Source organism: Rattus norvegicus, chromosome 14 (assembly GCF_021556685.1).
Source record: "Rattus norvegicus strain SHRSP/BbbUtx chromosome 14, alternate assembly SHRSP_T2T, whole genome shotgun sequence".
Classification (NCBI taxonomy): domain Eukaryota; kingdom Metazoa; phylum Chordata; class Mammalia; order Rodentia; family Muridae; genus Rattus; species Rattus norvegicus.
In genome coordinates, this window is record NC_141547.1 from 840,551 (window position 1) to 867,959 (window position 27,409).

The 27,409-nt window shown below is 42.6% G+C and overlaps 1 protein-coding gene across 1 annotated transcript in view; it reads left to right on the forward strand.

Moving 5' to 3' along the window:
- The first annotated feature begins 355 nt into the window (after positions 1-355).
- The window catches only part of Rnf212 (ring finger protein 212), a 41,643-nt gene continuing 14,589 nt past the window's right edge, over positions 356-27,409 (forward strand). Inside the window, 5 exon segments of the mRNA NM_001446979.1 lie at positions 356-546; positions 8,380-8,441; positions 20,891-20,965; positions 25,050-25,106; positions 26,285-26,343. Coding sequence (NP_001433908.1) covers positions 438-546; positions 8,380-8,441; positions 20,891-20,965; positions 25,050-25,106; positions 26,285-26,343 — 362 coding nt within the window. The 5' untranslated portion in view covers positions 356-437.

Below are 27,409 nucleotides of genomic sequence, written 5' to 3' on the forward strand. Positions count from 1 at the left end.
CCTCCTGGTAGACCTTCCTCCAACCCTGCTAGGAATCTATGGTTCTTCTTGCTTTCAATGGCTCCCGGTTTTTCTCTCCTCTGCATTATGGTGTGTACAAATGTCCCTGGGCCTAGCTCTACCCTGAGGGCCGATCCACTCAGACTCCCTCAATATCCACTACCACAGCCCAGTTTCACCCAAGAAGCCACTGTGCCTGCCCACATCGCCAAGTTTTCCTCCACCGCCAAGAAGGCCTTTCCTCGACTCAGTACTTTCCGCCCTGGCTTCTTCCTCCGGGGTTGGTTCCGTGTCGGTTTGTGCGGCCTTGTGCGCATGCGCTGGAATGAGCGCAGGCGCAGAGCTGCCTTTCTAAGCTGTGCCTGGTACTGAGGGGAGGGTCTGTATCTCTCAGTGTCCTCGCTGGCCTCGCGCGAATCCCACGTGGGTCCTCCGTCATGGCCAGCTGGGTGTTCTGTAATCGCTGTTTCCAGCCGCCGCACAGGAAGTCGTCCTTCAGCCTGACCAGCTGTGGGCACGTGTTCTGCGATTCCTGCATCCTGAAAGGTCCGCGCAGGCCGGGCGGGCGAAATGGGCCAAGGAGGCTCGCTGCCTGGGGCTCACAGCGTGGGGTTCCCTCCCGTGGGTGGGACAGGAGCGAGGAGCGAGGAGCGAGGGTCTGTGCAACTCCATAGCCACCGAAACCCTGCAGGGAGACGAAAGCAGGAACTCCTCGCCGCGTGCTTGGCATCTGGCGGGAAGCTAGTTCACAGCAGTCAGTTGATCAGATGTGAATATTTTTGTTGTTGAAGTAAAGCTTGGGCGAGGGGGGCGTACGTACAGAAGCAGTGGGAAATGACCAACCTATTTAACTTGGCGAGTAAAGGAACAGCCCTTAGAAAATTCTTGTAGACTTCTGTTCCATTTTGTTGTCCAGCCTTATCTTAATTCTCTAGGAACTTACACACAGTATTTAGTATGAGCATTGTATACGTAGGTGCCACATTCTTTTTTTTCTTATTTCTATATTTTTTTTTTATTAACTTGAGTATTTCTTATATACATTTCAAGTGTTATTCCCTTTCCCGGTATCCGGGCAAACATCCCCCTCCCCCCTCCCCTTCCTTATGGGTGTTCCCCTCCCAACCCTCCCCCCATTGCCGCCCTCCCCCCACCAGTCTAGTTCACTGGGGGTTCAGTCTTAGCAGGACCCAGGGCTTCCCCTTCCACTGGTGCTCTTACTAGGATATGCATTGCTACCTATGAGGTCAGAGTCCAGGGTCAGTCCATGTATAGTCTTTGGGTAGGGGCTTAGTCCCTGGAAGCTCTGGTTGCTTGGCATTGTTGTACATATGGAGTCTCGAGCCCCTTCAAGCTCTTCCAGTTCTTTCTCTGATTCCTTCAACGGGGGTCCTATTCTCAGTTCAGTGGTTTGCTGCTGGCGTTCGCCTCTGTATTTGCTGTATTCTGGCTGTGTCTCTTAGGAGCGATCTACATCCGGCTCCTGTCAATCTGCACTTCTTTGCTTCATCCATCTTGTCTAATTGGGTGGCTATATATGTATGGGCCACATGTGGGGCAGACTCTGAATGGGTGTTCCTTCAGTCTCTGTTTTAATCTTTGCCTCTCTCTTCCCTGCCAAGGGTATTCTTGTTCCCCTTTTAAAGAAGGAGTGAAGCATTCACATTTTGATCATCTGTCTTGAGTTTCATTTGCTCTAGGCATCTAGGGTAATTCAAGCATTTGGGCTAATAGCCACTTATCAATGAGTGCATACCATGTATGTCTTTCTGTGATTGGGTTAGCTCACTCAGGATGATGTTTTCCAGTTCCAACCATTTGCCTACGAATTTCATAAAGTCGTTGTTTTTGATAGCTGAGTAATATTCCATTGTGTAGATGTACCACATTTTCTGTATCCATTCCTCTGTTGAAGGGCATCTGGGTTCTTTCCAGCTTCTGGCTATTATAAATAAGGCTGCAATGAACATAGTGGAGCACGTGTCTTTTTTATATGTTGGGGCATCTTTTGGGTATATGCCCAAGAGAGGTATAGCTGGATCCTCAGGCAGTTCAATGTCCAATTTTCTGAGGATTCTCCAGACTGATTTCCAGAATGGTTGTACCAGTTTGCAATCCCACCAACAATGGAGGAGTGTTCCTCTTCCTCCACATCCTCGCCAGCATCTGTTGTCCCCTGAGTTTTTGATCTTAGCCATTCTCACTGGTGTGAGGTGAAATCTCAGGGTTGTTTTGATTTGCATTTCCCTTATGACTAAAGATGTTGAACATTTCTTTAGGTGTTTCTCAGCCATTCGGCATTCCTCAGCTGTGAATTCTTTGTTTAGCTCTGAACCCCATTTTTTAATAGGGTTATTTGTTTCCCTGCGGTCTAACTTCTTGAGTTCTTTGTATATTTTGGATATAAGGCCTCTATCTGTTGTAGGATTGGTAAAGATCTTTTCCCAATCTGTTGGTTACCATTTTGTCCTAACCACAGTGTCCTTTGCCTTACAGAAGCTTTGTAGTTTTATGAGATCCCATTTGTCGATTCTTGATCTTAGAGCGTAAGCCATTGGTGTTTTGTTTAGGAAATTTTTTCCAGTGCCCATGTGTTCCAGATGCTTCCCTAGTTTTTCTTCTATTAGTTTGAGTGTGTCTGGTTTGATGTGGAGGTCCTTGATCCACTTGGACTTAAGCTTTGTACAGGGTGATAAGCATGGATCGATCTGCATTCTTCTACATGTTGACCTCCAGTTGAACCAGCACCATTTGCTGAAAATGCTATCTTTTTTCCATTTGATGGTTTTGGCTCCTTTGTCAAAAATCAAGTGAACATAGGTGTGTGGGTTCATTTCTGGGTCTTCAATTCTATTCCATTGGTCTATCTGTCTGTCTCTGTACCAATATCATGCAGTTTTTATCACTATTGCTCTGTAATACTGCTTGAGTTCAGGGATAGTGATTCCCCCTGAAGTCCTTTTATTGTTGAGGATAGCTTTAGCTATCCTGGGTTTTTTGTTATTCCAGATGAATTTGCAAATTGTTCTGTCTAACTCTTTGAAGAATTGGATTGGTATTTTGATGGGGATTGCATTGAATCTGTAGATTGCTTTTGGTAAAATGGCCATTTTTACTATATTAATCCTGCCAATCCATGAGCATGGGAGATCTTTCCATCTTCTGAGGTCTTCTTCAATTTCCTTCTTCAGTGTCTTGTAGTTCTTATTGTACAGATCTTTTACTTGCTTGGTTAAAGTCACACCGAGGTACTTTATATTATTTGGGTCTATTATGAAGGGTGTCGTTTCCCTAATTTCTTTCTCGGCTTGTTTCTCTTTTGTGTAGAGGAAGGCTACTGATTTATTTGAGTTAATTTTATACCCAGCCACTTTGCTGAAGTTGTTTATCAGCTTTAGTAGTTCTCTGGTGGAACTTTTGGGATCACTTAAATACACTATCATATCATCTGCAAACAGTGATATTTTGACTTCTTCTTTTCCGATCTGTATCCCCTTGACCTCCTTTTGTTGTCTGATTGCTCTGGCTAGAACTTCAAGAACTATATTGAATAAGTAGGGAGAGAGTGGGAAGCCTTGTCTAGTCCCTGATTTTAGTGGGATTGCTTCGAGTTTCTCTCCATTTAGTTTAATGTTAGCAACTGGTTTGCTGTATATGGCTTTTACTATGTTCAGGTATGGGCCTTGAATTCCTATTCTTTCCAGGACTTTTATCATGAAGGGGTGTTGAATTTTGTCAAATGCTTTCTCAGCGTCTAATGAAATGATCATGTGGTTTTGTTCTTTCAGTTTGTTTATATAATGGATCACGGTGATGGTTTTCCGTATATTAAGCCATCCCTGCATGCCTGGGATGAAGCCTACTTGGTCATGGTGGATGATTGTTTTGATGTGCTCTTGGATTCGGTTTGCCAGAATTTTGTTGAGTATTTTTGCGTCGATATTCATAAGGGAAATTGGTCTGAAGTTCTCTTTCTTTGTTGTGTCTTTGTGTGGTTTAGGTATAAGAGTAATTGTGGCTTCGTAGAAGGTATTCGGTAGTGATCCATCTGTTTCAATTTTGTGGAATAGTTTGGATAATATTGGTATGAGGTCTTCTATGAAGGTTTGGTAGAATTCTGCACTAAACCCGTCTGGACCTGGGCTCTTTTTGGTTGGGAGACCTTTAATGACTGCTTCTATTTCCTTAGGAGTTATGGGGTTGTTTAACTGGTTTATCTGTTCCTGATTTAACTTCGGTACCTGGTATCTGTCTAGGAAATTATCCATTTCCTGAAGATTTTCAAGTTTTGTTGAATATAGGTTTTTATAGTAAGATCTGATGATTTTTTGAATTTCCTCTGAATCTGTTGTTATGTCTCCCTTTTCATTTCTGATTTTGTTAATTTGGACGCACTCTCTGTGTCCTCTCGTTAGTCTGGCTAAGGGTTTATCTATCTTGTTGATTTTCTCAAAGATGCCACATTCATACGGCACTCTGATGTGTGATCGGAGTTCAACTTATTTATTCTTTCGTTGAAGTAACATAAGTGTTTTCCAGATTTGTAAGGGGCAAATGCTGCTACTGTGAAAACTCTGGCTATGTATTGCACGTGTGCAACCAGGGGTAGAATGTGTGAGTTGCTGGTGTATAGTCTTTAAGAGGAAGCCTGGCATAAAAAGTAATCTGGAGTGAGAGAAATTTAGAAGCTTATGTAGTGAAGCTTGTGAGAAGCATTGGGAACAAGTTGTACCCCTGGGATCAGGAGAAATGATGGGTTTGGGAAAGACAAGGTAGATTGAACAGGCTTAATTCAAGAAAGCAAGGGAGCTGAACTTTTTGCTGGTGGATGCTGGACAGAGAACAGCTAGGGTAAGCTGGTAAGCTCATTTTAGACCAGTAGTTTTCAATCTTCCTAATGCTTCAGCCCTTTAATATAGTTCCTCATGTTGTAATCCCCAACCATAAAATTATTTTTGTTGCTACTTCAGGGTTAGAGGCCTGTGGTGAATCATAATGTAAATATCTGTGTTTTCATGTGGTCTTAGGTAACCCCCCCCCCAGAGGGGTCACTACCCACAGGTTGAGAATTGATACCTTAGACCCTGTCTTGTGGGAGCTGTCTAGGGAGGAAACAAGAGATAGTTCTGAGTGGAAATCTGGAATTCAAAGAAGTCAGGAATGTTAATGGTGAGTCAGTAACATGTAAATGTCAAATGATTAGGCAATTGGAAAATACTACCACCTTGGGAAACATATTTTATAGGTTGTAAGTAGCCAGGGAAAAAAAAAGATGTTGGATAAAGAAGGAAGTAGAGATCTTAATGACCTAGATTTTCCCCTGAGGTCCAAGAATCAGTGTTTGAAAATACCTACTGAGTCAGTGGTAGAAGTCACCAATGACTTAAAATAACCTAAAGTTAGAACAGTAAAGATATATACCTTCATGATGTTGTAAATTACAAATCCCCAACACTGCTGTGTGTGACTAGTTTAAGGCCTTGGGTGGTACACGTCCAAGTTTTTCTGGCCCTTTAATCATGAGGCCAACAGTTCCAGGACCCTGAAGCTATTCTTCCAAAACCACAGGTAATACATGTTGGAAGTATATCAACCCCAGAGACACACAAAAGAAATTGGAGGAAAAGGATAGAGACCTCTAGACAGAATCTTAACTCGTTCTCATGATCCACATTTGCACAGTCTTGTTAAACTCTGGTGTGTATGCTTCCAGACTTTCTTAAATTTTTACTTATTTTTATATGTATGGGTGTTTTGCCTTCATGTACGTTTGTTTACCATGTTTGTGCTACGTATCTGCAAGGTCATTGACTCTCCTGGGAGTGGAGATATAGAAGGTTGTGAGCCACCATATGGATCCTGGGAACTGAACTCAGGTCCTCTAAAAAAAAAGCCACTAGTTCTTAACGGCTGAGTCATCTCTCTAGCCCTTAATGGAAATTTCACACTCACATATACACTGTGGGGAATGTCAAAGTATTGGCTGTAGGAATTGTTTCTCTCCCTCCACCATGTGGGTTACATGGATTGAACTCACATCGTCACACTAAGTAGCAAGTGTTCTTACCAAAGTTGAGCCAGTGTGCAGATTTTAAGAACAAAAAATGATATAGTGTATATTGCTTACTAGGGCACAGACTGCCTCCACTGTTAATCCCAGCTCTTGGGACCCATACACAAGTAGATCTCTGAGTTCTAGGCCAGACTGGTTTATAGGCAGGACAGCCAGGACTACACAGAGAAACCATGTCTCAAAACACAAAACAACAACAAAAACACAAACAAATGCACACACACAAATAATCTTTTATTTCTAAGGTTGTGAATATCCTTCAGTTACTCTGCCATAAGTTTTTCATTCCCTACTGAAAGACTTTTGGGGGAGGAGGAGGGGAGAGCTTTTTGCTTGCTCATTCAGGTCCTCTCTTTCAGTGTAGTATTTATTTTTAGTTGACTTGTGAGCAGGTATATATTAAATATGAGCCATTTTGGCAGCGAACTACAAGGGATTTCCTCTCTGCCCCCTCTCAGTCTTCCCCAGAACAATACCTGTAGTTTGTCTTTGTTTTGTATTGTTGTTTGGAGTTTTTTTATTTTGTTGGTTTTGTTTTGTTTTGTTTTGTTTTGTTGTTTTGTTGAGACAAGGTTTCTCTGTAGTAGCCCTCGCTGTCCTGGAACGTGTTTTGAAGACCAGGCTGGCCTCAAACTCATTAGAGATCTTCCTGCCTCTGCCTTGGGAGTGCTGGGATTAAAAGAGTATGCCACCCCACATCCCCCAACCTCTGGCTAATACTTGTGTTTTAATGACTCTGTTCTGTAATCTTTTACTGTGCAGCTCCTATTTAAGATAGTACAATAAAGCAACATGGAGTAAGAAAAGTAGCATAGGAACAGTGCGGTGGTAGGGGGTGGATGCTGTGAGTTAGGGAAAGAGTACTTGAATGCCTTTATAAGAAGAAAGGAGAGGCTAGTTAACAGTAGTTGCTGCTGAGCCTGATGATCTGAGTTCAATCCCCAGATCCCACTATAGGAGCTGACTCCTGGAAGTTGCCCTCTGACCTTGACGTGCTTGCATTTGCTCTTCCTCAACACCCCCTGCTGTGTGCGTGTATGTGTGTGTGTGTGTGTGTGTGTGTGTGTGTGTGTGTGTGTGTGTTTAATTATAAGAAACCCTGTGACAATTCTGCATTTTTACATAAAGTACTAAAGAGGTCCAGGGCGTGGTAGCAACTGAAATGCTGATAAGGCACCCATGCTGTGCCTCACAAGGGTGATGGGCTAACAAGGCAGGTGCCGAGTGCCAGCCAATGAGTTCAAAGATTCAAGCCAAGATGGTGGTCAGTTTCATGGGGGGGAAAGATAGTGAAATATGGACAGACTCCTTCTAGATCCTCAGTAAAAAGCTAGAGTGTGAGCAGATAAATTAGTTATATGCAGTTATATGCAGGTAGACAGGTTTATAAACCTTTCATGCTTAAGCTGAAACTGGCTCTAGGTAACCGAAACCCCGTGGCGATATAAAGATGACCTTGTGGAGGCTTGAAAGAGTTGTTTTCATTTTAAATTGTTAAAAGTTTTAAATTAAAATGTCACAAAACGAGATGGTGGTGTGTGCTTTGTACTAGTTGAGAGGCAGAAACAAGAGGATTGCAAGTTCAAAGCCTTCCCAGGCAGCTAAACAAGCCCTTGTCTCAGAAAGTTTGGGGTTTGTTTGTTTGTTTGTTTGTTTGTTTGTTTGTTTGTTTAGTTTTGTTGGTTTGGGTTTTGGGGGGATATTGGTTGGGGTTGTTTTGTTTTGGTTGGTTGGTAGGTTGGTTGGTTGGTTGGTTGGTTGGTTGGTTGGTTGGTTGGTTGGTTGGTTGGTTTTTGAGACAAAGTATCTAAGTCTTGGCAGTTCTGGAGCTCACTGTGTAGACCAGGATCTCAAAGAGCTCCTTCTGCCTCTGCCTTCCAAGTGCTGGGATTAAAGGTGTGTGTCACCATGCCCAGCCTCAAAAAAAAAAAAAAAAGAGAGATTTTTTTTTAAGGGCTTGTGCTAACATTTAACACTAGAAAACAGTGTATGTGAGTCCCTGCATGGAGAAAACACACACACCTACTCATACCTGAATGCACTGGATATGGGGAGAGAGAAAGGATTCCGTCTTAAAATCTAATTTAAGTATTGTTGACACTTGTGGATTGATTTTTGGGGTGGGGAGGACACATACAAATAAATGACTGTATAAATCCCTTCATGAATCCACAGCTTCATCATTTAAGAACGTGAAAACACTTAGATGATGTGTAATCCTGCATTGCAACACAAAGTCTATGTTCATACATATTTCACAACACTGGTCAGTATAATGTAATTGAACATCTGCTTCTCTCTGGTAGGTAAAAAGAATGAATGCATGATCTGTGAAGTCCCTTGTCAGACAGTTTTACTCTCAAAACATGTAAGTTGAAATCTCTAGAATTTGAATATTCGTCATAATAGTATTTCCTTTTAATTTGGGTTTAAATTCTTAGTAACTAAGATCTAAATTTTTCATTCATTTTTGCTAGATTAACATTTGTGAGTACTAAAGCATAATAGGATTTGGATTTCCTATTCCATGGTTTGATTTGGTTTTATTGTTAGTTGGTTTTGATTAATCACTGTTGGTTTGTAATTTTTTTGTCTTTAGTTTTGCTAAGCAAAATGTGTCTGTCAAAATGTGTTTGTCATTGTGTTATCCAGGATGTCCTTAAATACAGTATCCTTCTGCATTAGCCTACTGAGTGCTGACATTACAGTCACGGGCCTCTATACCAATCAGGATTTGCTTTTAAACCCTCGTTATACTTTCCTTCATAGATTAGCCTTATGCACAGTTTATTGGAACACCCTATGTTCTTAGAAATGAAAATTAGTACAACACTGACTTCCTAGTCAGGCAATAAAATCAAATTTTCATATAGTAAATTATTAAGAGGGTTGTTCATAATATGTTAAAGTTATTTGCTCCAAGGGCTTAAACCAGGGCCTTTAGTTCTATCTATAAATATGTCAGGTTAATTTATTCCTTGGTATAAACTTATCAAGTGATTTGTCTCTTTGCCTGTTTCCCAGATATGTATTTGAACTCGTGTTTTTAAACATCACAGTTTTTATTAAAAAAAAAAAGAAAGAAAGAAAAGAAAAGAAAAAGAAAAAAAAAGCCAACAGAGTTACCCAAAAACTCAGATAATATAGAAAGTCCTAAAAGACAATGTGGCAATTCCCAGATCCTGTTCCAAAGATGACAACATCTAGGAGTTGGCACCTAGTTTATGTTTGTCTTTTTTTTTTTTTACAGAATTTTTCCAAATAATATCATGTTGTGGTACATATTTTTTACACAACTGCATATCTTCCTGATTTTTTGTTTTATTTTGTTTTGTTTACACACTGCTCACTGCCCTTCTTCCCAGGCACCTCCTCCCAAAATCCTTCCCCCACTCCCCCATCTCCTTCTCCCCTGAGAAAGTGGATATCCACCTGGATATCTCCCCACCCTAGCATATCCAGTGTCTGCAGGGCTAGGCACATCCTCTCCCACGGAGGCCAGACAAGGCAGCCCAGCTAGAAGAGCACATCCCATAGACAGGCAACAGCTTTTGGGATAACCTCATGCTCCAGTTGTTCAGGACCCACATGAAGACCAAGCTGCACATCTGCTACATAGGTGTGTGTTGTGGGGAAAGCCCGGGTCCACCCTGAATATGTTCTTTGGTTAGTAGTTCAGTCTCTGAGAACCCCAAGGGTCCAGGTTAGTTGACTGACTGTCTGTCGTCCTGTGGAGTGCCTATCTCCTTCAGGGCCCACAGTCCTTTCCCCAACTGAGACCCATCCCATGGACAAGCACCAATCCCTTACAATATTAATGATACTGTTATGCTTGTGGACAGGAGTCCAGGGTGACTGTCCTCTGAGAGGCTCTACCCAGTAGCTGACTCAGAGGGATGCAGAGGCCCATAGTCAAGCAGTGGATAGAGCTTGAGGACTCTTTTAAACAGCCTGTGGAGTTTTTTCCTGTTTTTTGTTTGTGTGTTTGCTCATTTGTTTGGAATTTTTTTGCCTTACACTCATTATTTTTACCAATTTCTGTCCACAATTGCTAGAGTTTTCATAGGCATGAATTCCTAAAGGTAAAAAAGTAAGGGGAAATATTTAACTATTTAAATGTAATAGAGAGTACACATCAGTTTGCTATTTTGCTGCTCACATACTGTTTACTAAATGCCACATCCTAGTTTCCATACCTATGCAGCGCCCCTTCCTAGCCATAAGGCCAGGGTCAGGCTGACCCTTCTCCAGCTTTCTGGGTTAAATGTTTAGGCAATTTGTATCTTGTGCGGGCTAGTTTTATATCAACTTGACACAAGTTAGAGTCTTCAGAGAGGAGGGAACCTAAATTGAGAAAATGCCTTCTTAAGATCAGGCTGTGGAAAGACCTGTGTTTTCTTAATTAGCAATGGATGGGGAGGGCAGAGCCCCTGGGCTAGTAGTCCTGGGTTCTATAAGAAAGCAGGCTGAGGGGTTGGGGATTTAGCTCGGTGGTAGGGTGCTTGCCTAGCAAGCACAAGGCCCTGGGTTCGGTCCCCAGCTCTGAAAAAAAAATAATAATCAAGAAAGCAGGCTGAGCAAGCCATAATGAGCACCGTCCCCCCATGGCCCCTACATCAGCTGTTGCCTCCAGATTCCTGCCTATCGAGTTCCTGCCCTAACTCCCCTCAGTGATAGACTATAACCTGGAAGTGTAAGCAAAATAACCCCTTTTCCTCCCTAAATTGCTTTTTGGTCATGGTGTTTAATCACAGCAGTAGCAATCCTGACTAGGACATTAGTAACGTCCTTACGTGTGCTATACTCTTTAATGTCTTGAGGACTGCTTTCCTGGAATCATTGGAAAGTTTATACCCTTTGTTACATTTGTGTGTTTGAGACAGTCTCTCTGTGTAGAACAGGCTGGCCTTGAGCTCACAGATATATGCTTGCTTTTACCTCCAGAGCATTTAATCTTTGAAAAAATTTAAAAAAAAATAAATTAAAAAACTTTAAAAAGCAATTAGTCCCATCTTTCTGGCCTTTATTTATTTCTGTTCTAACTCAAAAATTGTTTCAAAGAATAATCTTAGAGTTGGGCATGGTATCAACACTTGGGAAGCTAAAGTAGAAAGGTTGCTGAGGGTTCAAAGTCAGCTTGGGCCACGGTGAAATAAAGGAAGAAACAGGGAGAAGAAGTGCAGGAAGTAAGATTGGAATATTTTTAATTTCTAAATGATTAGAACTTTAGCTCCACCATCACCCTTATGCTTTAACTTTATAACACTGTGACCAGAGACTTTGGTGTTAGCGTATTTTTATAAGTTAATCAGCATTTTTATTATGGTTTATTTTTATTGAATTTTTTTATTTTATGCATACAGTTGTTGGGCTTACACATATGTTCCCTAGTGCCCAGAGAGACCAGAAGATGGTGTCAGATCTCTTAGAACTAGAATTATAAAGGCTTGTAAGTCACAATAAAGGTACCAGGAATTGAACCTGGATCCTCTGGAAGATTACCCAGTGCTCTTAACCACCAAGCTATCTCTTCAGCCCCTTTCATTATGATTGACTATATGGTAAATATGACTGTTCTATGGGTGTTTGTAAAAAGTGTTCTATGTATGGGAGAACAAGCAAATGAAACAGTGAAGCTGCTAAAACCAGTGAGGGATTCCTTCTGCTCTTTCTTCTACATCACACCCTAAACCATAAATGTGGGCTCCTCCTTCAGCAGTCTTTGACGAACCCATGGTTTTCCCATGGTTATATGTCACCACAGGTGCTAATCCTTCCTGCTTTTCACTCTGTAGCCAGTGGATCTACTTGTATCTATGAGATATCTCACCCTTTTAAGTCTCACTGTGTAGGAAAAAGTCAAAGGGCTCTTGTGGCTATACCTCTGGGACCTCCTGGTCTCCAGGTCAGCAGCTCTGACCTGGTGCTACTTCTGTAGCAAGATAACTCCATCTAGTGCCTGGTCTTTCTGTTACTTTTGCCTGGAATATTTTTTCAGATGGCTGTGGTCTCTCACCCACAGCATTCAAGTTAGCTCTCTGTACCTGTTACCTCTATTGTTCTCACTTCAGACTGCTTCTCACTCAACCACCAGAATTCCTTTTTGAGCATACACCGGAGACCTAGCAGTTATACCACTGAGTGAACATGTGTACCTGAGGAAGGAGGAGGAAGGGGGACTGTGAGGAAGCAGCCATGGGGAGAGAGGAACCATTAATATGCAGCCAGGAGAAACATGTTAGCATCAGGTGCATCTGTGGACAGCCAGAAGTTCTTTATAGCCAACTCCCAGACCCAGTGACCAAACATATCCTCTCTAGACAGCAGCACCTCTCCTGCATCCGTTGCCATGGCACCTGCTACACATCCTTTTGTTGCCTGCATCATAAGCCTGTATTAAAGACTCATTCCCCAACTGGCAGCCCCTTGCCCCCACCGCTGCCACTGCCTTCTTCTCTTCTTCCTCTTCCTCCTCCCCCTCCTCCTCCTCCTCCTCCTCCCCCTCTTCCTCCCCCTCCTCCTCCCCCTCTTCCTCCCTCTCCTCCCCTCTTCACATCCCCTAAGAGACTGTCTCTGCCAATAAAACCTCCCATTTAAAAAAAAAGAAAGAAAGAAAGAAAGAAAGGAACATGTTTACCTATGCTCAACAAATGCAAGAACTTCAGTAGAAAGGCCTCTGTAATGCTCTCAGTGTGTATCATTTATACCTATACTTAAGTCTAGGAAGTAAGCTTCAGGGAAGTGCCCTCCAATGGTCTCTAGTTTAGTCTGTTTCTTCAAGTCTGTTACATAAGCAGATTTTCTCAGACCAACAGTGTTCCAGACTATTCAAGAGGTGCCCCGGATACTCTTATAACAGATTCATGTGTTGATTTGATTGTCATTAAAATGAACCATTACTAGTTCATACATGAAATACAATACTAGTGCAGAATTAGTCAGATGCTTGCAAAATGCAGGGGGTGGGGCAACTGGGATTCTAGGAGGAAACCCTCTGGTGACCTCAGATCAAAGCAGAAGGGTGTGTTGTTTGAAATTTGCCTCCCTGCAGGACCACAAGGAATAATGAGTTCAAGTGAAGTGTAACTGGCTTTCAAGCAGAGGGAGAAAGGAAAGACTAACTGTAAGGAGATAAATGCATAATGATGTTGGAAAATCTCTGACTTTTAGACTCCAGGCAATATAGTTCTGTCTATAATGATAAAGACCAGAGTAAGATAAACTCCTTGTGTTCCAGAGCAGACAGAACCATGGCTGGAAATAAAAAGGCAAAAGTACCTCAGACAGCAATGAGGGACTAGCAAAGTTCTTCTGAAGAAGATGAGCAGTTTCCTTCTCCTGTATTCTTTTATGTGGGCTGCCATTAGAAGATATAGTCAAGATTTAGGGTAGGTTTTCCTACCTCAAATAATCTAACTATGAAAACATCTTTCCCTTCCCCTCCCTCATTAGCAGTTTTATTTGTACTTATTACCAAAAAGTAAAAATAAATAAAAATTAAGGGACAATTGACATCTACTCAGTATTGGCTCTTTAAGCCCATGAATGTAGGGTATGTTTTGTTCAAGTACTCTCTCACTTCTCAGTAAATTGCAAGTGCTTCTCCATGGAGGTCTGCAAACTGTGGTAGCCATCTTTAGGTGCTGGCTGCTTTAGAGAGCTACTACATCAGCTTTGAAAACACCATCTTGTAAACATTCATGACTAGTATGTAAAAATGTATTGCATCATTGACTGTGTGAAAGACCCTATTCTTCTAGAATATTTGCTTATGCAGTAGTAGCTTAGTTGAGTTTTATTGCTGTGAAGAGACATTATAACCAAGGCAACTCTTATGAAGACAAACATTTAAGTGGACTGGCTCAGTTTTAGAGGTTTAGTCCATTATTGTGGCAGGAAGCATGGCAGCATGCAGGCAAACATGGTATTGGAGAAGGAGCTGACACAGTTCTACATCTTGACCTGGAGGCACCCAGGAGACTGTACTCCACACTGGGTGGAGCTTGAGTATAGGAAACCTCAAAGCCTACCCCACAATGACATACTTTCTCCAACAAGGCCACACCTACTCCAATAAGGCCATACCTTCTAATAGTGCCCTATGAGCTAAGCGTTCAAACACATGAATCTATGGAGCCCACACCTATTTAAACCACCACAAGTAGTGTCTGTTTAGAAGTGCTGCCTACAGCAAGCACCCTCATTTCTCTTAACCTCATGGTCAGGGTTTTAGTTTTTCACCAAGTATACTATACTAGTTTGCTAAAGGTATTTTTAAAATCATGAATGGTATATAATCAGTATAACTATATTGATTACTTTTCTGTAATTCTTGATAATACTGTTTTACCATATTTTGTGTAGTGAAGAATACATTTGCTTTTTCTTAAAAAAAAAAAGTATGTGTCTGTACAGAGGTCAGAAATAACTAGATTCCCTAGAGTAGGAGTTACAGATAGTTGTGAACTGCCCAGCATGGATTCCCAACTCTCTGACCCCTTCATTTACTTTTAAAACTAAAAACCCACGTAAGTCTCCATGAATAGTGTCAAGTTATGATGAAATACTACAGCTTTTTCAGACAGATTCAATTTGCTATTGTTTCTCTTGGGAGTTTTTTGCACCCATGTTCATATATAAGCCGAAGTTGAAAGTTTCTTTTTATAGTTAATATATAATAATAAGTCGTAGTTAATAGCTTCATAAAAGGTATCAAAGTAGAGAGTAGTAGCCTGTGCCTTTAATCTCAGAACTTGGGAAGCAGAGACTGGAATCCTAGACCAGTCTAGTCTATATAGCAAGGTCCATACCAGTCTCCCAGTCTCTGTGTGTGTGTGTGTGTGTGTGTGTGTGTGTGTGTGTGTGTGTGTGTGGTGTGTGGGTGCAAGTTTATTGTAATGAACTCACAAATATAAGCACCCTAGATGTCCCCGCCAGCGGGGACCCAGTTATTCAGGGTCCCGAAGGGGCGCTACCCTTGGGCCTAAATGGGGGGCGAGAGAAGAAGGAGACCAAGCAAGATTCTGTTGTCAAGGTCTCGTTTATTGGGATGAACGTTACAGCTTTTAAGGCTTTCAGGTAGGGGGAGTGACCTTTGTGAAATATGAAGGAGGGGGAGATGAGGGTATAGGCAGTGATAGCTGGAGGCAAAGAAGTCAGGTGATGAGGTCAGGTGGTGGAGACACTGGGTGTTGACTGAGGAGATAACTGGTATCTGCTCGAGCTGAGGCATCCCTTGAATGTTATCTTCCTGTGCCGTAAATTCATGGGAGAGGCTTTGTCCAACAATCTTAAGACTTATGGCAGTCATCTTAGGGGTGAGTCTCTGTGGCCAAACAGCCCAGAGTCACTTTGAACCATGCAGTCAAAAAGCAGCTAGGCCCAAATCCAATATGGCTCCGTTCATCTCCCCCATTTTTCTTTTATAAAAAACCATTAGGTGGAAGTAGTGGTCTGAGAGAGACCAGACATGCCTCACAGAGTGCCCAGCTCGGCCATGGTGAGCCACTCTTGCAGTTAGGACTGCACCCCAATGGCTAGGAATGAACTTATGCTGTAACACACCATTCTGGGCTATACGTGTGTGTTATTGGGGGAGAAACTGGGCAGAGGAGCATTTGACCGGCCCGCACGTTTAAACGGGGTGTAGCCACCTCTGTCTTAGGATTGACCTCTCAAACCCCAGCCTTATCTGTCATAGGATCACCTTGTCGCCCCCAAGGTTCCTGTCTTAGATTGGTCAAGGGTCAGAGGAAGTTGCCCGTCCCTGAGGATAGCTACATTGGATCATCTTCTCATTCCTCTTACTTGAGCCCAGGGGCGAAAGAGTAGGAGCCAGATGGCATTAATATAAGAGATTGTGGAAATTGAGCCTCTCCCGATAAGTAGTGGGCACCTCATCTGGTTCTCCTCAGCTGCTATGGCCATACCACCAAGGGCCTAGTCAAGCCTCTCCTGTAATAAAATTTAGAATTCCCAATTGTTAGCAACTACTCCAGAAAGTTCACCCACTGTGCTTGCCTAACAATAGATTGGAGGAGGGTAGCTCCAGACACTGCAGACACAATGGCTGCAGCAGTAATGGCTGCTACAATAGCAGTGAAAATGCCAAGGTCTTTCCCAGGACAGTTCAGGATCGGTCAGCAGTGCACAGAGGGTCGGAGCGCAGGCCGCGGTGGGACGGGACACAATGATTGCAGCAATTTCAGATTGCAGCAAATTCAAATTGCCAGAATTTCTGTGATGACAAAAGATGAGTGGGAATCCTCCATATTCCTCCAAGGACACAGGAATGACTCCAGGGACCCGAACCAGGAGAGCTGAATCTTCATGCTCCCAGGATCAGCAAGTCTCAGCAACCACCTCTGGCAGCTGGCATACTCTTGTAGCATCCTGTAGAAAAAACACAAAGATTCCCTCTTCCCCATATAAAATATCTGAACAGGATCATGCCAATATGTGGATCTTTCTATTTCACCTTGGCAGAAGTATGCCTAGTTGTAGGGTGCCATAAACTCAGAGTGTTCCTTGGCATCCAAATTTTAAAATTGAAATAAAAGGAGCACATTTTAGCATACAGGGATAACTCCCCTTTTTATTTATTAAAATATTGTTAAAATATTATTTATTAAGATAAGTCCTTGAGGATTAAATTGAGGACACTGATCACTTGTATTTATAAATTGACTTTTATAACAAATTATTGTCTCCAGCATTATTGTTTTGGATATATAAAGAATGAGATTTTTTTTACTAACTGTTTCTATATAAGGCCTATAATCTGCCTGGTATCATTGTCCTCCCTTGCTAAGTAAGGTGTCCAGGCAATCCAGTTTGAGTTCTTAAATGGCCTATAAAGGAACAGTACTTAGTGCTCTTAACCACTAAGCCATCTCTCCAGCCCCTCACCAGCTTTATTTACCTAAACATAAGCATTAATTAGAGATGCCAAATCCTATAAATACTGTACTAGAAATCCCTGAGCCGGCAAGGTGAGGCTGGGAGTTGAGAGTAAGCAAATGTAGTCTTCCTCTTTTTGTGAGGGTGTGTTATCAACTCCATTATCATTTTCAAAGAGCTGGGTCTATGGTTTTGTTTAGTTGTCTGAGCCAGAGCACTGAAAGGACAGTGAGTTGTCAGACATTTACACTGAAATCATCACTCACTGATTTTATGTAGAAAACCTGCCTTTAATAAAGCATTAAGTAATTGAAATCAATTGTAAACCACAAGCAGCACATTGGCTATCAGTATATGAATTGAAAGCTTGATTTTTTTTTTTATTTAACATTTTAAAAACAGTGGCTAAAGCACGGAATTTAATAATCTGTGCTGAAGCAGCAGAAACTCAAGAGAATAAACAAGTGATCCAATCATACATGTAGCCTTTTCATTAGATGAACCACCTATAATACAGTAAGCGCATTTTCTATGGGTTGCATGCACAAATGTACAGGAAATACAAAAGCATGCAAAGAGTAAAATTATCAACTTCGCCTGAAAAATTTGTATATGTGATAGGCCACATATCAGTATTTTGTAATAACCAATTTAATTGCTGTTTGGAATAAGATATGTTTTACCAGGTTTCTTTCTTTCTTTTTTTTTTTTAAAAATACTTTCAAGACTCTAGCCTACAATTCTGTATTAACACAACTGAAGCTTTATCTCCATAAGCCTTGTGTTGCAGGGCAACAGCAGATGCCCTTGCAGCACCTAGCTGGACTCCGCCTTAAGATAGCCCTAAGTAATTCTCAACTCTCTTTTGTGTCTTACTAAGTCTTTAGCATCAGGATTCCAATCTGGACACTATCTGAACCTACACACAAAGGTCATGACTGCCTCTTAGAACTTCTAAACTTATACAGGTTGTGATCCCAGAGGCACAGTCCCAAGAAGTGTTAGGAGTACTAACATATGCAATGTTATATCATTTGCAATAGAAATCAAGCCTATCCCCACACCTATCCCAAAGGAACCCAGGGCAAACCTGAAATTCTTGTTTCTCAAGCACACTCAAGTGAGCATGTAGATTTCCTGTAACAGCCACTAACAAGCATCCCAAGTGGGATGGTGAGAAAACAAGAAGAGAGTCCAGAAAATAGAGGTCTGCTGAAGAGGGCAAAAGCATTTAGTCACATAGAAAGACAATCAAAAGATAAACAGACAAAAAAACAAAAGTGCGCACAAAACAAAAACAAGCGGCCGCCACAAGATTGCCACAAAACTGAGCTGATTCAGATGGGAGCTTCCATGAGCTCAGCAAAGACAGATGAACGGGAGCAGATTCCACATCACTCCTCCTTCCCAACCAGAATCTTCCCATTGTCAAAGTCACAAGTAACACAAAACAAAGACCTAAGACACACAGACAAAGACCACTCTGGAAATACAGACAGCCGGAAAGGCGGTCTTTTCTCCAATCCATGAGAATGGCAGAATCCTCACCGGCACCCAGACGGGAATCTCCCAGGCGTCCCTGGGGTCCCTTCTTACCTCCTGGGACGTCTCCCAGGGCAGCGCAATCGGTGAGTCCCTGGCACATCTACCGCTCACATTTGCGTCTCTCCTGAGACACGATCCTCCCTCTCAGCCTGAGATGGGAGCATCTGCAAAACCAAAACTCCAGAACTCCAGAACTCGAGAGCAACTACAGACCCAGAGTTCAGCCAGCACAAAACACAAATACACAAAGACACAGACACTACCTCCTGAATCGGAACCACCTAGGATCCTTTTTCTTACAATAAGACATTTAAACACTTTCCAACCTTATTCCAACTATAGGAATTAATTTCTGCTCCTTCAATTATAAACTAAGGACAAGTTTCTCACATAAAGACAAAAAAAAATTTCACTTAAAATTAACCAGGGACACTTTTCATCAATAAAACAAAAGAAATTGATTAAATCCTTTTTCTTAACTCTTTCCTCTCTCCCTGAATGAGCGCTTGATCTCTCCTATGAATCAAGCCTCCTTAGACAATACCTTCCCCTTGGTGATGGGACGACACTTATTCAACAGTCTTACCTCCCTCTCCAGTGATGCACGAGCGATGCAGCCTGAGAGTCCTCAATCTCTCCGAGGATCTCCTGTCTCCGTCGTCCGGTAGTTGGCCGTACTTCGGGGTCCCTGTGTTCGGGCGCCACTTGTCCCCGCCAGCGGGGACCCAGTTATTCAGGGTCCCGAAGGGGCGCTACCCTTGGGCCTAAATGGGGGGCGAGAGAAGAAGGAGACCAAGCAAGATTCTGTTGTCAAGGTCTCGTTTATTGGGATGAACGTTACAGCTTTTAAGGCTTTCAGGTAGGGGGAGTGTCCTTTGTGAAACATGAAGGAGGGGGAGATGAGGGTATAGGCAGTGATAGCTGGAGGCAAAGAGGTCAGGTGATGAGGTCAGGTGGTGGAGACACTGGGTGAAGACTGAGGAGATAACTGGTATCTGCTCGAGCTGAGGCATCCCTTGAATGTTATCTTCCTGTGCCGTAAATTCATGGGAGAGGCTTTGTCCAACAATCTTAAGACTTATGGCAGTCATCTTAGGGGTGAGTCTTTGTGGCCAAACAGCCCAGAGTCACTTTGAACCATGCAGTCAAAAAGCAGCTAGGCCCAAATCCAATATGGCTCCATGCACCTAGATAGATTAACACAGTAATTCAAACCCTTGCCCAGTCCCAAACTCTATGGGACTCTGAGGCCGTCCCCCACCCCCTGTTCAGATCACCTTCAGCTTCACTGTCTTCCATGCCTCCTCTATGGCCCACTAACCAACATCTCAATGAATTTTCTATACAATTAAAATTCTGAAGCCATGGAGCTTCATTTAGAGTTATATTTTCAGTATCAACTATATTTTTATGTACTTACCACAAAACCAGTTCATAACATCTATAATGGTGTTTGATTTTATTTTCTTTTGTTTTATTTATTTATCTATTTATTTATTTAAGATTTTGAGACTGTGTTTCTATGCAGTCCTGACTGTCCTGGAACTCCCTATTTATACCCAGCTTCCTTCAAAGGCACAGAGATCCTCCTGCCTCTTGTCTACCAAGTGCTAGGATTAAAGTCATGTGCAACCACACCCCCTGCTTTTTGTTTTCTCCCTAATTTTAAGAGTGGCTATTATGAGTTCTTTTTTATTGAACAACCTTGCCAAATGTGTATTGAGTAATATGAACCATCAATTTCAGAAAGCTAATTTTTGGCTCTGTTGATCTTCTCACACGAACATACTGGCATACAAACATTATACACATAATTAAAATAAAAATAAAATCTGTTTTAAAGGAGATTTATCTAAGTTAGATTTTTCTGGCAATGGAAAGACTTCAGATGGTTTCAGTCCATTGACCTTTTCAGCATCCTCTCCCTCCCCAGATGTTATAGTGTCTCTTACTTTGTACTAAATTGACAACACAACACTACCACACATGGCTAATGCCCGGTTGAATTTCCCCACCCTCCCTCTTCTCTTGCTCTTTGCTGAGAAACTCTGTTGTCTGTCAATGATCATTTCCTACCCAAGGAATTACTTTACTTTTGCTTTTAATACCAATCTGTTGGTGACAAATCCCCTTGGGTTTTGTTTGTCTGGGGGAAAAGTCACCGTTTTACCTTTGTTTTGAAGCATATTTTCACAGGATATAGAGGGGCATGTGGTACAGAGTTGCTCAGTAGCTGCCAGTATGGGCCATTGCCCTGCATGCTCCTTGGAGGTGTGGTCATCTTCACAGGGGTGAATTGCTGTTTCTTGTATTATGTGTAGTTAATCGTAGATCTTGAAAGAATTCCTACATAGTCATTTGCTTCCTCTTCAGACTAACTCCAATGTCCAGACGTTCTTTCTGGACATAGATGGTCTGTGCAAGAAGTATTCCCAGGAGATCTCTCAGGTGAGTTAGAAGCTTGAGACTTGACGTGGTGAGGCCCAGAGCACATTACTCAGAGACCCTGTGATATAAGTGTTCTGGGGGCCAGTCTCTTGCAGAGGTGAGTATGAAAATATCTTCTGCCTCTCCAAGGTTTATTTTAACTATCTTATTTTGAAAATATTTGCACAAAAAGGTTTCAGTGCTGACCTTATCTGTTTTATCTGTGTTGTTGTTTGTGCTCTTGTGACACTTGCCTTTCTGTTTCTTTCTACTCATCTCCCTATTGACACTCTTGCTATATGCTGCTGCCTGCAGTCAGTGACCTCACTTGACCTCTGTCCCTAGCATCATGTGTCAGTGTCCCCTATGCTGAGCCCAAAGGTGCATGTCATTTAACTTGATTCCTTGGATTATCTGGATATATTCAACTTGAAGGGAAGCTGTCCTTCCCTGCCCCTTACCCCAGTTTCCTGTCCTCTCTTTCTTAGCTGTGTTGCTCTTGGCTCTGAACAGGCCTGGTTTAACATAGGGCTTTTTTGGCCTTGGGGTTGGCCTTTTTTTTGCTGTATCAGTGCAAGATAAAGATTTATAATTCCTTTGCATTCTCTCTCTCTCTCTCTCTCTCTCTCTCTCTCTCTCTCTCTCTTATTCCGTGTGTGTGTGTGTGTGTGTGTGTGTGTGTGTGTGTGTGTGTGTGTGTGTGTATCATTGATTGTAAGTTAGCATAGAAATTCCTATACAACCAGTTGTTTTAAACTCATAATTCTGCTACCTCGTCCTTCCAGGTCCCAGGGTACATTTCTGTGCCACCTTCCCAGGTTTCACAGTCCTTTTTTACTTTGTTTTACTAATGAAGTCTCCCATGTATCCCCTAGAACACAAGCCAGGAAAACACCTAAACAGGGAATGTCCATGTAGACAGGAGACCCAGTGACACAGATGCCTGGAGTCCAGCTTGTTCCCATTCTCACAAGAGGCTCTCTGGGCAGGACTTGTCTCATCTACAATACAAGCTTGTCTCTCTAAGAAGCCTTTGCCCATTAATACGACAAGAATCTGGGTTACAGTGCTACTATCCATTTGGCTCTATCCTTTATTTATCCTTTATTTATCCTGTGTCTGCTAAATCAGCAACTATGGAGACTGGACACAGTCATTCATGGACCTGCAAGGTGCTCATAGCAAAGCCCTTATATAAAAATCATCACGTCTTGGTAAGGGTAGCATTCCCCATCAACAAGCCTTGCTAGGCTCCATTGTCCATTCCACTAGGACCCCACACCCTGATTGGTGTTGACACATACTACAGAAATCTGGGCCTCTGAGGGAGTGGCTTAGTGCATGACATTTTCTTTCCCATCACCAGTGCCTGGTGTACTGAGGAAGAAGGCAAGGGACTGACAACTGGTAGGTTTCTAGTTTCTAAGAGCAATTAGACTACCAGAACAATTCTCAGCTCTACCCACCCCTAGGTCAAATCTAGAACATGGATAATACAGTGTACCTTATACAAGTATGAAAGGGAAGTTGAAGAAAAGCAAATCCCCCCAGATATAGCCTTGTCCTGTTAAAACATGACTCCTGCCAGTTTCCAAAGTCAGGGAAGGAGGAGGATTTATCTCCAAGTCTCTCCCATGAATGTTACGAGCTGGAAGATCAGAGCTATCACTGCAGGCAAGGAGAGTGTTCCTGACTAGGCCCTTGGAGATGGTCTTTGAGGAGCAAAACCTGCTGGCACAATTAAAGGAGGGTACCAACTGTTTCTTCAGTGAAGATTCTTACAAGCATGGCCTCAAAACAATGTATACTTGTCTATGTGAGGAGCAGTCATTCTATGGCCCTGTCTTATCTTAAAAAGCTGAAGTTATTTTCGGAGACTAAGAGACTTGAAAACATGAAAACTGTAGAGCCTGAACTCAGATCTAGGGAGGATACTCTCTCTGCTAATCTGAAGATATATGCCATACATAGTCCCAACTCTAGGGAGGACACTGTCTCTTCCAACCTGAAGATTCATGCCATACATAGTCCCATCTCTAGGGAGGATACTGTCTCTGCTAACCTGAAGATTCATGCCATACATAGTCCCATTTCTAGGGGGGGATACTGTCTCTGCTAACCTGAAGACTCATGCCATACATAGTCCTATCTCTAGGGGGCATACTGTGTCTGCCAAACTAAAGATTCATGCCATACATAGTCCCATCTCTAGGGGGGATACTGTGTCTGCTAACCTGAAGACTCATGCCATACATAGTCCCATCTCTTGAAGTAGCCTCTCATAGTGGATGTAGAGCCAGAACTCAGATCTAGGGAGGATACTTTCTCTGCTAACCTGAAGATTCATGCCATGCATAACCCCATCTCTAGGGAGGATACTGTCTCTGCTAACCTGAAGATTCAGGCCATACATAGTCCCATCTCTAGGGGGGATACTGTCTCTGCTAAACTGAAGACTCATGCCATACATAGTCCCATCTCTAGGGAGGATACTGTCTCTGCTAACCTGACGATTCATGCCATGCATAGTCCCTTCTCTAGGGGGGATACTGTCTCTGGTAACCTGAAGATTCATGCCATACATAGTCCCATCTCTAGGGGGGATACTGTCTCTGCTAACCTGAGGATTCATGCCATACATAGTCCCATCTCTAGGGAGGATACTGTGTCTGCTAACCTGAAGTTTCATGCCATACATAGTCCCATCTCTAGAAGTAGCCTCTCATAGTGGATGTAGAGCCAGAACTCAGATCTAGGGAGGATACTCTCTCTGCTAACCTGAAGATTCATGCCATCCATAGTCCCATCTCTAGGGGGGATACTGTCTCTGCTAACCTGAAGATTCATGCCATACATAGTCCCATCTCTAGGGAGGATACTGTCTCTGCTAACCTGAAGATTCATGCCATGCATAGTCCCATCTCTAGGGAGGATACTGTCTCTGCTAACCTGAAGATTCAGGCCATGCATAGTCCCATCTCTAGGGTGGATACTGTCTCTGCTAACCTGAAGATTCATGTCATACATAGTCCCATCTCTAGAAGTAGCCTCTCATAGTGGATGTAGAGCCAGAACTCAGATCTAGGGAGGAGGATACTGTCTTTGCTAACCTGAAGATTCATGCCATACATAGTCCCATCTCTAGAAGTAGCCTCTCATAGTGGATGAAATACATACTCTGTGGTGAGTTATTGCTTTCCACAACAAACTGTAGGGGAAGGTACAAAGACTGATGCAACTAAGGAGAGCTGTTTGGTGAGTGAAGAACACCCTTGTGTCTGTGCTATTACCTAGAGGGATATATAGAACTTTGAAACATCACTTATCCACAGTCACCCTTTACCGGTGGAACTAGCACTTAGTGGTGGAAGAATTAGGTGAAGGAGTAACAGTTTGGTGTCTCAGCCAAGTAGACACCATTTTTTCAAACCATCTACTAGCTCTCTTTGAGTGGACCTTTGATCACTGCTCACTTACTCATATTGCCATTCTCAGAAACCCAATTCACATAACATAAGGTACATGAGGTTCCCTGTGAGTGTGAAGACAGAGGTGGCACTGGCTTCAGAAATAGCTGGCTCTAGCACTCTGTACAAGACTAGCTTGGTATCTGCCAGTTCTAGCCACCATGCTGAATTTCCTTGTTTCAACTCTTTCCACCTCTTTAACCTTGCCCTAGTCCAAGTATTAGGGTCATTCACTGGGCAGGAAGCTTTTCTCAGATAATCACTACCATCAAAATACCATATGTTCTCAAGAATAAGCACACCACTGGAGCATCTTAAACAGAAAGTCTGCTGCTAGGAAGGCAAAGAGCCTTAGGGTTTAGAGTTCATATTGGAACCTGCCTTGCATTTGACAGCCTTCTGGCACTCTGTCCTTCCTGGAGCATCTAGGCTATGTCTCACTCTAGTCAGACATTAACCTCCAGCAAAACCAGGGAATCTGTGACTGTCCCTGAAGGAAGAAATGCAGGTCTGCTGGAGAGTACATGTAAAATAAAACATGCTGCAACCCATACTTAAAGTCCCTTACAGCCTTTGACTTCCACAAGAGATGTGCTGTGACCCTGTGTCCTCAACAGCTGAAATGTTTGTCTTCTCAGATTTCGGAATTTCAAGAAAAACACAGGAGGAGGTTAGTGACTTTCTACCGAGAAAAGGTAAATGAAGTAAAACTCTCAGTTTCTTAATTGTCTGATCTTAATAATTTCAGTGTCATGATTATAGTTCAGTTCTCTCCCCTCTCAACAAGGTTCCACTGTATAGACCAGGCTAGCCTCAAACTCATAGGGATTTACCTGCCTCTGCCTCCTGAGTACTGAGATTAAAGGAGTGCACCAGTATAACCAACTTTAAGTCCAGGCTGAATAGGGTTCGCTAGCACCTGGGAGCTTTGTTTTCCTTTACATTTCCAGTTGAGAGGGTGGTTTCTTCTTATGACCATCACTCTGTTGTCCTGACCTACCAAGGAGCTCCTCTGCTCTGGGCAACCTACATGGAGCAACCTACTCTAGCCACGTGGTCTCCCTCAGCTAGACTGTCCCATGCTAGGGCCAGAGGAGCATGAGAGCAGTGCAGAGCTTCTCTGCTCATCCCTCTTGTTTTTTACATAAAAGTCCTTATGAAAAAAAAACTCCAAAGGTTATCTAACAAATGAGATGAAGAGCTAGTTATAACGCCATAGTGTTCTGTGAACCAGCCATCAAGTTTAGAAAGCATTTCCCACTCCACTGCCTTGGTACACAGATGGGATAGGCAAGCAGGGTCCCCAGGTTCTGTGCACTCACTGCTCATGACCTCATTCTGTTATCTAGCACTCTATCCATAGCACTCTTACATTATCCTAACAGCTACCTAGAATCCAGCCTAGAGGCTTCTTACCTCAGGTCAAGTCGTGGTTACATTTTTAGTGTGTATTACCTTCTTAAACCTCGCAGCAAATGAGAGGTTCTACATATACCACTCTAAAATTGGAAACTTTAAACCTACCCCTGGAGGTTCCCTCGTACCTTGTGACAAGATCTAAACCCTGACATGGTGTAGACTGCATTCTGAAATCTGTGTAGATAGTTTATGTCCTGTAGGAGGACTTGTCTCAGACTTGACATCAGAATCTCCAGAGAGTACCTTGCAGAGCTTACATGCTCTGGGCTCCTACTGGCTAGCTCAGATCCACTGCCTTGTGGAGACAGAGCTTGGTGTCTCTAGAGATCTAACATGACTCAGCTCTATACAAAAGTCCAGAAGAGCCAGGCTCAGAACTGTAAACAAACCAAGTATGTTCTCTGAACTGCCTCTTGGAATAGTTGTCTAATAATGCAGTCATATTTATATTCAGATTTCTCAGTTGGAAGAGTCCCTCAGAAAGTCAGTACTACAAATCAAGCAACTACAAAGGTAAGAGTGCCTCATGAGAACAGTCATCAGAGATGAAGAGTTTCTATGGAGGCTTCCAAATAATTCCTGAAGCATCGGCAAGGGGCCAGTGATAACAGTGGCCACAGTGCAGATGGTGGCTACCTGCATTCTCTCTTGTACATGACAGGAAAGCCAGCTATGGAGGGTGAGCTTGGCATGGCATGTGCTCTTCAAGGCATTTCCATTGAATGAGTCCATTGTATTAGGATTATTTTTTTCACTTTTGTGACAAAAGCAACTTGAGGAAGGAAGTTTTATCTTTGTCTCACAAGTTGAGGGTACAGCAGCCCATCGTGGTAGGAGAGGCGTGGCAGCAGTAGCTTGAGGCAGCTGATGATATCATATCTACATTCAGAAGCATAGAAAGATGAGTGCTAATGCTCAGCTCACTTTCTTTCTTTTATTAAATCTAAAACTTCGGCACATGGAATAGTTTTACCTCATTTAATTCAACTTGCAAATTCTCAGAGATATGTCAGAGGTTCTGTTTCCTATGAGATTATAGATTCTGTAAAGCTGATAATATTTTACCTTTTGTCAACTTCATAACTAAACATATCGTTTTAAAGCCATAACTTTCTACCACAACCATCTGATAATGCAAAATGCTGTCCAATTTTAAAAGCCTCCATAATTTGTAATGGTTCCAGCACTATTCAAAAGTGTCAGTGTAGAGCCTCTTGTGAGACACAGTTCATGTCTTAACTGTAAGATTCTACAAAATAAACCAAGTTATATACTTCTACATACAGTGGCACGGGGTTGGGGATTTAGCTCAGTGGTAGAGCACTTGCCTAGCAAGCGCAAGGCCCTGGGTTCAGTCCCCAGCTCTGAAAAAAAAAGAAAAAAAAAACATACAGTGCCACAAACTAAACATTTGTATTCCAGAAGAAAATAATGAGGGCAAAGCAAAGGAAGGTAAGACCAATACCCAGAAAGGAAGATACCAAGTTGTATTGGTCCATGTCTACTCTCCAGGGTTGAAATCATCCTGTTAGAGTTGTCTGAGCTCCAAAGGACTTTGGTAGCCCACCATGACAATGCA